The sequence below is a fragment of the Pundamilia nyererei genome, unplaced genomic scaffold, assembly GCF_000239375.1.
Source record: "Pundamilia nyererei isolate P.nyererei 1_Seehausen unplaced genomic scaffold, PunNye1.0 scaffold00038, whole genome shotgun sequence".
NCBI classification, from domain to species: Eukaryota; Metazoa; Chordata; class Actinopteri; order Cichliformes; family Cichlidae; genus Pundamilia; species Pundamilia nyererei.
Window position 1 is genome coordinate 2871583 of NW_005187439.1, and position 12396 is coordinate 2883978.

The 12396-nt window shown below is 40.9% G+C and overlaps 1 protein-coding gene across 1 annotated transcript; it reads left to right on the forward strand.

Annotated features, from left to right (window-relative positions):
* The first annotated feature begins 6874 nt into the window (after positions 1–6874).
* On the forward strand, positions 6875–12188 carry LOC102195198 (probable G-protein coupled receptor 21). The gene is made up of 2 exons (XM_005730585.1): positions 6875–9753; positions 9869–12188. Exon 1 carries the CDS (start codon positions 7729–7731, stop codon positions 8797–8799), a length of 1071 nt encoding a protein of 356 aa, XP_005730642.1. The 5' UTR covers positions 6875–7728; the 3' UTR covers positions 8800–9753; positions 9869–12188.
* The last annotated feature ends 208 nt before the right edge of the window (positions 12189–12396 follow it).

The window sequence follows — 12396 nt, forward strand, 5'->3', positions numbered from 1 at the left end:
CACCACCCATCTTGAGGAGTTTGCCCCCTCACATATACTAATGTGCCACAAACAGGACTTTAATATCACCAACCATTCCCATGTTATTACGGTGTATCCATATAAATGGCCCACCCTGTACAACAGGCATCATTTCCTGTCGCAATGCTGGATGCACACATAAACAAGGCCAATAATCATCTCAGTGTATGCACAAGTAAACTTTCTTAGCCAAAGGCTCAGACTTGTCTAAACACTTTGTGACAAGTTTGTGTCATACAAATGGGACAACCATAATGTTGACATTTAAAGCACAGAAGCCCAACCCACCTGTGTCTGATTACGAAGGGCAGCCAATCAGAAGACAGTTGCTTTAAATGAGATGTTAGGAAACTTAAAACATCTTGTTTCTGACAGAGGGTGAACTGAGTAAAAGATAAATAATAATTAAATAATAATAATTTTCAGCTTTGAATCATGCATTGGTACTCTAGCAGACTCCAAGAATAAAAACATTAGCATGATAGGTCCTCATTAATCTGTATAATAAATCATTTGGGAATTGAAAAGAAGAATAGTCTTTTGCCGTATGTCTGTGACACTTTGAACTGCAAACAATGCTTCAGCCCTCTGCACTGGCCTTCTTGAGTATCATTAGAAAACAGCCTAACCACAGTGAAAGTCAGCACATACCCAGACTGTAAACTGATGAATATGCACAGCAATTAGGTCAACAAACAAGCTGACCCAGATTTAGATACACTTAGCAATAATTTACTCCCATTTGGTTTGTTTCTGTGATTATTTGAAATAACTGACTTGAAATGATTCATGTAAAAACTGTGATTATCTGGAAAGTTGGCTTGCACAATTTTCCAGAATCTCTAACAAAGAAGCCAATGAGTCCCAAGTTATCACAACCCATAGGCCACATGGGCCAGATTTCTAAGAAGTCTCTTGGGTTGAGGGCATTAACTGTCCGAATTATTAAAGAACATATCACATGAGGGCAACTTTGCACTTGTTGCTTACTGTGCCTTTCTGTCTCTGTACATGGTTCATGTCAAATTAAACAATTATCTGCAAAAAAGTTAACTTAAAAATATTAAAACACTGGAGTCTTTCTTTCTATCTTTCAGTTCTACCTTCACCTATCAGAGGGAGCAACTGAAGACCATGATTAACCTAAACATTCTGTCAAAATAAATATATTCCTTATGGTCAGTGCCTGCCAAAAAGGAAATATATACACTGAGGAGATTAAACATAATAAGCAGCGTATGCCTTCCCTTCATCAGCTTAAAAAAAGGTTGTAAGGAGCTGTTAAACAAGGGTGGATGAGAGGTAATGTACAAAGGTTGACCTAATTTTCCTGCCTCTGTTACAGCTCAAGTGCAGACTAAAAGGTCAGCTGCAGCAGGGGGTTACTCAGGAGTGATGTTTACCGCCACACTGCAGGGTCGTTAGGTTTTAAAAACAAGGTCAAAACTGGTATTGTGACTATCAAATAATACCACCACTGCCAATATAAGAAGATATATCTCCAGCCCCAGGATATGACAATGCACAAAGGATAAATCTAACAACAGAAGATGAGTAATGCCATCAAAAGTCTGCAGAAAAACAAGGCACCAGGCTCTGTTTGATACATGCAGAGAAGCATCCACGGACACAGCAACTGTACTGACAGGCCTGTTCAATACAGAAAGAAGAACATCTATGAAGCCTGGTGCATATTTGTTTTTTTGTAGTTTCTAATCAGTTTTTATTTACAGTGCTTAACAAATTCCCCACCAAATAGAACACCACCCAATGTAGGGTGTCAAGCTACCCTAAATTAACAGTATTGGTAATTACTAAAACAATTTCTTATGTTTCTAGAATATGTATGTTTTTAATGCTAAAATATAATTACTCTTATCATCCAGTAATTTTCAAATTTACCATCTTACAAAAAAGCAGAGGGAAAAAGTAAAGCACATTACAGTTTTTTCAATTAAGATCCCAAATTACAGTTATTTGCTTGCATTCCTAAACATAAAAATTTGTTTTAGTGGTTGAAATTAAATTTCTGACTTCCTAGGAGAGGTCCAGTGTGCTGGCTCAAAATTGAGTATAAAAACATGACTTCAGCTTATTATCAGCCTAATAAATAAAAATATACTCAAAGTTTTGAACAAAGATGTTGACAGAATTCTTAATTATTTGAGTGGGTTTGTTTTTGGTTGTTTAGTTCTAAGACACTTTTAGGACAAATTTGTTACACGATGTTTTTGTATATTTTATTTTCAATTCAGTTGTGTTTCCATGAAACAATTTTCAATTCAACTCAGTTTTATTTATACAACACCAAAATAAATAAACTTCACCGAAATCACAACAACAGTCGCCTCAAGGCACTTTATATTGTAATGTAGACCCTATAACATTACATACATAGAAAACACCAACAATCATATGACCCCTATGAGCAAGCACTTTGGCAACAGTGGGAAGGAAAAACTCCCTTTTAACAGGAAGAAACCTCCAGCAGAACCAGGCTCAGGGATGGGCGGGGCCATCTGCTGCGACCAGTTGGGGTGAGAGAAGGAAGACAAGACAAAAGACATGCTGTGGAAGAGAGCCAGAGATTAATAACAAATCTGATTCAGCAGAGAGGTCTATTAACACAGTGAGTGAGAAAGGTGACTGAAGCAGAAATACTCAATGCATCATGGGAATCTCTCAGTCAGAACATGCTATATCATGTTTAGGTGGAAACTAGTGAGCTAACTTCCTGCTAACTTCTAACTCCATTAAATTTAATAAATTCTATTTTCATGGATGCCTGGATGTTAAACTTAATTATTACACCTGGTAAAGCAGCAATGCTGCTCATCTTATTAAAAATGAAAGAATTTACAGTTTTTAACTGTCAGTGATGCCGCAGTGTTTGTTTGACTTTGGGACCTGAAACAGACAGAGTTTAGGACCCAGATTACTCCGCAAGGCTCCTGACTAAGGCAGCCGTAATGGATGTAATCCTTCACTAGATCCATGAACCTCCAGTGCCATATTCCTCTTTTCCTCCTGGCTGGCATTGCCATAGTCAACATCCTTTGCCCAATATATACGCCTCTGCACATGTCCAAAACATCCCAGCCTTGCACTCTAATATTGTCTTCAAACTGCTAAACCTGAGCTATTCAATGATGTTCAGTGTTCATCGTCTCCAAACCATCATAGCAGGTCTCATCAGTCTTGTAAACATTACGTAATATTACTGTTAATTGTTGAACTCCTATGCCTAATTCTTTCTCCTCTTGTTTATGCCAAGTGAGTAACTTGGATGCCGTTTCGGATCACATTATTCTCTCATATATCATAAATGCAATCAAAGTCTGTGCTGTTATGCAAGAAGTCCAGTTTTTTTTCCCCTCTGTATTGGTTGGGTAACCTGACAAAGAAGTGTAGTGTGTACTCTCCAACTATGAATCATGTTCATTTACCACTGTAGTTTTTTAAGTCTTTGATGGTGCTGTCCAACAGCAACTTTGCATTCATAATTAAAGAAAAATGTGCTGATGTTCAAATTGGCCTCCAGCAGGCTCAGGATAACAAGCTCTCTTTTTCCAAACAATCAGTCACAAGGTGGCTTTCCCCCCCGTCGGCCTGCCTGATGTTTACTGCTGTTGTGTTGACTTGGCAACACCCACGAGGCGCTGATGTCTGTGTTCACATTGATGTTTTACAACAACCTTACAACTGAGATAACGCGGGTGCTTATTCAGGTACCTCGACATTCAGCCTCACAAGTCTGGCAGATGTGTCACCTCTGACCCTTGACCTGGAAATGAAAGCAAAAATAGACACTAACATGGTGGCTAGTGCTCACCATATGGTACCAGGAAAACAAACAGTGTCTGAATGATGTCTCTGTTCCCCACCATTAGGCTGGAAGGAGCCGACATTCTTGCGGTGACCCCTCCAGTTCTTCCTGCACCAAATATCACAAGAGATGCTTTGGTTTGATGTGGTGAATCAGCAGACTATACCGTTTGGTAATGACGCATATAGGACATGGGCTTCTTATTTTATAGTACCGTAACCTAAAAACAACTGAGCAAGTGTTGGTGTGACAGTTACAAGCAGCAAGGAGAATCTTAAAAAAAGTGGAAAAGATTGTGTAGGTAAAACATTTCAAATATGCAGAGCAGTTACATTGTGTCCAAAATGTTATTTCCGTTTTTGTGACTTGGTGTGAGCAACAAAGAACTAAAAGGTGAGGGCAGCCTAGGAGTTTAACATGAAACCAGGATTGGACTTTCCAGATTCCATAATGCACAGTGTGTGGCTCAAACAGTAAAACCTCAGTAGTGCTCAGGTGAGAATGAAACAGTCATTTCCAGGATGAAGACACATTTATGTCTCATTAACAGAAACAACTTTAGGAAAGAAAACATTACAGATGAGATGAAGAAATATCTTTCCAAATGTGCACTTATATTCTACTCTAATTCTATTCTTCTCTAATGTCAGGTGTGGTATTTCGTCTGGTTTGCTATCCTCTTGGGGGCGTCCCATTGACATAATGCTTTCCCTAGCCGCTTACCCTAACCCTAGCCATCATAAAAGGAATGCCTATCACTTACCCTAAACCTAACCATAACCCAATTGTAACCCGGACATTAAAAACACATTAATGTCCGGGTTACACACATTGTGAAAAATGTCTTCAACCTCGTGGAGACCTGGAGTTTGGTCCCCACAAGGCCTGTTGGTCCCCACCAGTATAGTAAATTTCAGATTTTGGCCCCCACCAAGATAGTAAGAAAACGCGAGCGCACACACGCACTCTAACTCTAAGAGTAATGATAATTTAATGCATCAAAGGAGAAATTTGTTTAAAACAAACTAACACAACTTCAGTAGTCGTCACAAAAGGCTGCCAAACAATTAATTCAGATTATCTTGCATACATACTGACTGTTTTTAACTTTGTGGGTTAACTAGTTGATTAGTTTGTTTTCTGAATGCTTAAGCAGATAGTAGAGCTGCACCAGAATATTTGGATATTGTTTCACTTGTCTTTATATTCTCTTTTGGTGCTTTATACCATATCAGTTTGTGTTCTTGATATTCCGCTCACACAGCAGACATCATCAGAGTAAGTTCACTTAAATTTTGCCAAATTAGTAATTTTATAGGACTTTTTTTAAATATACCTTTTGATTAAATATAAACAATAATTCAAGTGTAAAATAAAATGTAAAGATTTTTATGACTAAAATGAATTCTGATTTAGAGCTGGATTCAGATTTTCTGAAATGCTATTGTAATTTCTGTGTTTTGGGTCCAAAAAATCAGGTCTATTGTGCTTCACCTTTTTCCATGCTGGTCTTTATTCCTTTCTCTTGCATCCCTATTTTCCTTTCATCTTTTCCTGTGTTTGTTCTACATTTAGCATGTGCATCTGTAGAAATTTTAATCATCCATTAGAAACTGTCTTGTGTGTTGTTTACACACATTTATGCTTGCAGTGCCTCTGAGCACATATGTAGTTCATATGTGATCGGTGTAGCTGCTGGGGAGAGTGCGGAGTGCATGTGGTTGGGTTGAGTATGGTCTCTGTACAGAGGGGATCCTGCTTGATGTTTATTGGGTAGCAGATGTGGAAGGGGGAGGAGCTTCCTGTTAGGAGCAAAATGGAGGTCCATGAAAATGAAGCTTACAGAGAACTGCAGGGGGGTTAGAGTAATGCTGAAAGGGACCCAAAGGAAGAAAGAGAGCAGAGAAGATGTTTAGAGAAAATGAAGACTGTAATGAATAATTTATGCTTCAAAAGAACTTCATTATATGTCACAAAGCAGTTCTTACAGCAATAGGAGGGTCCAACCCAGTACTAGCCAGGTGCGATTAATGAAGTGGTCAGTGAGTGTATATTGTAGCATTAAATTGTTTAAACAGTGCAGCAGTGAGTACCTTGACTTATTCGGCAGTGCCAGTGTTAAAATGATGAGCTTTAGTGTCTGTAGCAAAAACTTGGACTGCATAACAAAGATGGATGTTACCCAGTTGTTGTGTCTGGAGTTATTATTTTAAATGTTGGCAGCTTCACCTGCTGCTAAGCTGCTTTTTATTTATAAAGCAAAAACCTTTGGGTGGTCTTTACTGAAAGCCTAAATATGTGCCTATTACTTCCTTCAATAAAATTAAAAAGAAGCAACACTACAAGCCAAACTCTTAGTTGAAGCAGGTCACCACTTGGCAGGCATCTTATGATGGGTTTTGTTCTCTTAATTTGGAGTTTATTTCAAAACTTCAAATTAAGAGCAAAATAAGCTTTTAACAAACCCGCTACCCTCTGGAAGTTAATCGTCCATTTCCCGTTACTGTGTTTTCTCTTATGACACGTCTGCCACAAACACTGTTAAAAGATCTCCCTCGGTGACTCGCATTAGCGGATGTGAAGTCTATCAAGCAGCCATGCAATCAAAGTCTCACAACCTTAATTTCAAGCATCAACAAAATCCAATAGATGCCTTGCAAAGCAAATGATCGTCACACCGATGTAATTTGCACCAGGCCATAATCATAATTTCTGCTTAACATTTGTGAGTTTCTTATGGATTTTAGATATTTTCTTGTGTATATATAATAAATTTCAATTGCTCTGAAGCTTATTTAAAAACTTTTCCTTCTCAGTTCTGTAATTGTGGTACAGTAAGAGTGGGGACACTGGGAGGCAGAAAGAAGTAAAAAATTAAAACTGACAGAGGAGGAGGAGGGGAAGCGAAGTGTGTGTGCGTGTGTGTGTGTGTGTTAGAGCGAGAGAGAGAGCGAGTGAGTGAAGGGGGAGGAGAGGAAAGCAGCAGTGGCAGCGCTGCATCATCACTGTATCGCCACTACAGCAGAAAGGAGAAGCAGTTCACCGTCTACCTCCTTCATCTCTCTCTGTCTCTCACACTCATGACTACACATCTCTCCATCTTCACACACACACTGGAAGTCGACCAGCCGCCACTGAGCCTGACAAGAAGAGCTCCCAGTGACATTATCCATCACCTTTGGATGTTTGCCCTGCCTGCCTCCAGGATTCCAGGACACTGTCTGCTCATGAAAATCTGTGTTTTAATGACCCGCGGATGAGGCGTCTACCTTCAGATGTGCCGTTTGATTGGACCGCCTTGACTTTCTTTGCTGAGGAAGCATTCAGTGCCGGCACACAGAAGCTGCTGGGAATTTTGGGATCGTTTTCCTCTCCCTGTTTTTACCCTTTTGCCGGCATTTGAAGAGTGCCAGTGGATGGCTCTTTTTATTTATTTTTTCAATGTTTGAATTGTTTGGTTCCTGCCCGCTGGAGAACAGTGCTTACCTCGGGATTTGTAGTCAAGGGAAGGGGGTATGATAAACAGCTGTGTGGGGGGGAGGACGGGTTACACTGCACCACTAGACGGGCATCTCTTGTCCTACATTGGGGAATTTTTTTTCTGCCTCTCGAGGTTGCACACATGCACATATTTCACCCCCAGCAGCAGCAGCAGTGGCCGGCTGCGTTTTACATGCACCGATGGATTACTGCTACTTTAAGGACAGGCTCACTGCCCACTGAGGGAGAAAAGATGCTGATATAGAAGAACAGGGGCATGCTTTGTTTTTGGAGCTGCAACTTCAGGGTTAAAACAAATAAAGAGACTTGGATGACAGGATGATGGCTGCGTTGAGCTGAAACTGCCCCCTTCTCCTCCCTCCCTCTTCTCCAGTCCAAACATGAACTCTTCCTCTGATGCGAACCAAAGCGGCTCTCCCTCGTTCTGCCTGCTGGGCTCCATGGGTTACTCCCACAGCATGGATACCTGCGTGCTGGAGGTGGTTGTCATCCTCTTCCTCACTGTGCTCATCATCGCTGGCAACCTGGTGGTGATCTTTGTCTTCCATTGTGCCCCGCTGCTGCACCACCACACCACCAGCCACTTTATCCAAACCATGGCGTACGCTGATCTGCTGGTGGGCGTCAGCTGCCTCGTGCCCTCGATGTCCCTCCTCCACTACCTTCGAGGCCTGAATGAGGAGCTCACCTGCAAGGGATTCGGCTACATGGTTTCTGTGCTGAAGAGTGTTTCCATGGCCTCGCTAGCTTGCATCAGCGTGGACCGCTACATCGCCATCACACGACCGCTGTCGTACACCACGCTGGTCACCCCATGCCGCCTGAGGGTGTGCATCGTGCTCATTTGGGTTTACTCTGCTTTGATTTTCCTGCCGTCGTTTTTCCGCTGGGGGAAACCAGGTTATCATGGGGACATATTTAAGTGGTGCGCACTCTCTTGGAAAACCAACCCGGCATTTAGCACCTTCATTGTGGCGCTGCTCTACGCACCAGCTGCACTTACTGTCTGCTTCACCTATGGGAGTATATTCCGGATCTGCCGGCAGCATACAAGGGAGATCTCCCAACGCCAAGCCCGCTTCAGCCCGCAGACCGAGGGTGATAAAGGTGAGCGGGGAGAGCGTTGCGAAGGCTGCCCGGACAAACGCTATGCCATGGTGCTCTTCCGCATCACCAGTGTCTTCTATGTGCTGTGGATGCCGTACATCCTCTACTTCCTCCTAGAGAGCGCCGGCCTATATCACCACGAGGTGGCGTCCTTCCTCACAACATGGCTGGCAATCAGCAACAGCTTCTGTAATTGTCTCATCTACAGCCTCTCCAACAGCGTCTTCCGTAAAGGTCTCGGCCGCCTCTTTAGCCCACTGTTTCCTTCCTGCCATGGCTGCACGGAGGCCAAAAAGGCTCCAGCCCCCGTCAGCCTGAGACCAGATCCCCGATGCCAAGTGTGAGCTCTGATGAGCTTTGACTAGGATGGATTCGCTCCGGTCGCTTTGGAGGCATCGGCCCCCCTGTGTGTGCTTTGCTCTCTACTGCGTAGCATGACACAGGTCTTTTTGGTCCTGCGGTGAGCACAGGGAGGCACTTGTGCAGAAGCTTTCTGGCCGTTTTAAGAGGATGATTTTTGTGGAAAAAGGAGGCTGTGTCATTCCTGCTGGGACTTTCTCAAATTCTCTCTGTGTGATGCTGCTCTTTCATGGCTGCAGGCTGATGACACAGAGATAATAAGTTTGATACTGATGAAGAAAGTTCAGAGGATTTGATAAACATGCCTCACTGCACTGATTTAATGACTCCCAAATGCAAAAAAGTATAGCACAGTGTGAGCTGGGCTGCCCAATCCACTGAGATGCAAAAAATAATTTATTAATCTTTTCAAGCCTGACTGTAAATCTGTAATTTGTCTTGGTTCTTTCAGGGTGGAAGTATGTGTTGCAAAAAATGTTAAAACACTTGAAGCAGACTTCTGATCTGTTTCCTTTGGGGAACTCCAGACGCCAACGAGTGTAGGAAAAATCATTCACCTTAAAATCGTCACTTCATCGGCTCGTGTGTGGGTTCAAAATGCACAACAGATGGACTTATTTCCCAGAGATTAAGAAGATTTAGGAGCTTGTGTGTGTTTTATCAAGAGGATTTTTCTCTCGGGTGTTAGTGAGAAGCTCAAAATCTGAAAACGCATCGGATTTCACATGAAAAAGTTAGCATTACTTTTTAAACATGGCCTGGAAAGTTTTTCTGCCAGCAGACAAGAATCCTTGTTAAAGAAACAATAGATGATATGATTTATTCTTGTGTTTCATCCTCAGGTTTATCAGCGGTTCTTTTTGTAAGCCTCTGTGCTGTCTGCCTTTGATCTCAGCTGACAGAGTACAGGTCTTTTAAATCAAAAGGCACATTGTAAGGTAATCAGCTCATGACTTGTAGTGCAGTCGGTGTCGATAATGAATCAGCTGTCTGTCAGGATCCTAACATCTGGTTTCAGCTAACTTTATTTCTCGTGTTTCTGCCCTCTTCCAGCAAGAGGGATATCACCCAGCTTTACGAGCCCGACCTCGCCGTGTCAGGGGTCAAAGCCTGTTTCTGAGAGCCAATGAGTGTGTTTCTATTTTTTCTGTTTTTTGTTCTTTGGTTTCATGTAAATACACGTAGAGTATCAATATTTAAACAATGGCTAACTTCGGGGGTTTTATTGATTTATTGTAGACCTGCGGGATACCAGATGATCTTGTGGATCAGTAGAAGCTTTTTAAGATTATTTATTTGCCACAGAGGTCTGACATGCTGCACCTCCGGATTGGAGCCATTTAAAAAAAAAAATTTAGTGTTGAGTAGAAGGAAAAGCATTTCTTAGTATGCTGCGTTTAAAAGCTCGCAGGACTTGTTTTTAAAGTCACAATGAAATTTCTGAAAGCATCTTGACAATTTGACTTTATTGTAGTTGGACAAAGAAGAGGGAATGGGATAGGTTTAATAATGATAGGACGGTGCCGGTAATTTACCCATTTACCACGTGTTTGCTATTTGCCAGTGACTATTAAACAACAGAAGTAGAAGGATGGGTTGGGTGTCACAGTGACTTGCACAAGTAGGATGGATATGCAAAGTGGAAGGTGACTGCAGTCTTCAAAAATTTTTAAAGAATAAACAAAAACTCATCGATGGTCTTGATGAACATTTGCACAGAATTCTGGGAACCTGTTCCTTTACTTGTCAGTCATTTCAGAGCAGGTGAGTGGGTGGGTGATCTTTGGAGAACAGCTGAATGTGGAAGTGTTGTTGTAAAGTCATTTTGCTTCATATGCCACCCCTAGATGGCAAAAAACAAACAAAAAAACATTACAAGTATTTCATGCATAAGAGTATTAGACCAGAAGCCACACACGTTTACTTACTGTCTTTCTGGGATTTAGCTGGTTTGTTCTCAAAGGTAGAATCAAAGTTTTTTTTTAACATATGCATTTAAAAGAAATGTATGTTTTCATGAAAATTGCTTGCAAAACTGAATGAAAATCCAAACTGCACTGGCTGTACTCTGTTATAGTTCGTAGAGGGTTTTTTAAAATTAATTTATTGGCTCATTTAGAAGAGCTCACATTAATAAACAGAGCTTTAAATGAGCCAAAATGAGGCTGTGCCATGTACTGCAGTCTTTGTCAATGAGAAACTACACGAGTGTTCAAACAAGCTAGCCACAGTTTGTATTAGCAAGTGCTTTTACTGTGTTTATTTGAATAGTGTCCGGTGCCGTTAATAACCTCAGATGCTGAACGAAACAGGCCTTTTATTTAAAGCAAGCACAAAGAAAGCCAAGCTTTTATTTCTCTTTTTCTCCAGCATAAGTGATGGTTTTCAGGTAACAACTGTTTCAACTGAAATACAACGTTGCCTTAAGCTAATAGGAAGTAATAACTCTCTTATTGGGCAGAAGTGTGAAATCATATTGAGCTTTTCCTCTTTTTATAATGCACACATTTGTGTAAATGTGAATGGTTGTCAAACCCAGTATCCACCCCACCAACAGTATATGAACCAAAACCTTAAATATGATAGAGAATAAATCATAACATACATATAACACCTGGGGATACTTTAATTTGAAATAGTTACAATAAAAGTCTGTCCATTTCTTAACAAGCCTTTTACTTTGAAATATTTGCAGTTATACTCGAGCAGTAACCCCACAAACCTAAAACATGAAGTCACATTCCTGTAATGGCTCATTGTAAATTTGAAACAGTAACGAGAATAACACCATCGACAGAATGCAAAATGGTTTCCTGGACACATTTGTTTCATGTAATTTGTACCACAAGATCCTTTCTTGAGCGAATCGGACCACAAATAGAAGCTAAAGCATTTGAAAGCTTCTGAAAGATTCTTGTCACGAACATCAACAGCTGTCAGATAGAAACTGTGCTAATGCAAAGAAAAGAAATCAAAATAGCACCAAAAAAATAAAATGTAAAAGTAGCTTTCACTGCTGGAGACGGTTCTTAAAGTAAAGGAGAAATGATGATGCTGAATTGGAAAACTGTCTGAGATACTGGAACGATCCAAGCTGTTAATGCTAATGTTTGCCAGTTGCTAATTTTGTAATATGGTTGCAAAAAAGGTTGTTAAACATGGCTCCGGGCACGAAATTTCACTTGATCCAGAGATGCTACATAGCTGCTCTCCACCTCTGTGCACAGGGGAGCAAGGAGTTTATTTCTCACTTTCAACTCAAAGATAAAGACCTTAATAGTTAGAGCACACCGAGTCACGATTATCAATGTTCACATAAAGCACTGGATTATTTAGCCTGCTGTGATTACTTACTGGTCACAGGTGGTTTTAAGTAACTGCATTTTCCATTTGTCTCGATTCTTTTTTTTTTTTTTTTAAACTTTAGGACTGTTGTAATGTGTAATCAAAGATAACAGTAGGCCTAATAAGATACTTGCTTGACAGTAGCTTTATGGGTTGTATCTCTTGTCTGTTAAAAACCTCAGCCACCTCCCAGTAATAATACAGTTGCTGCATATGCATGAAATTACTTGGTGATC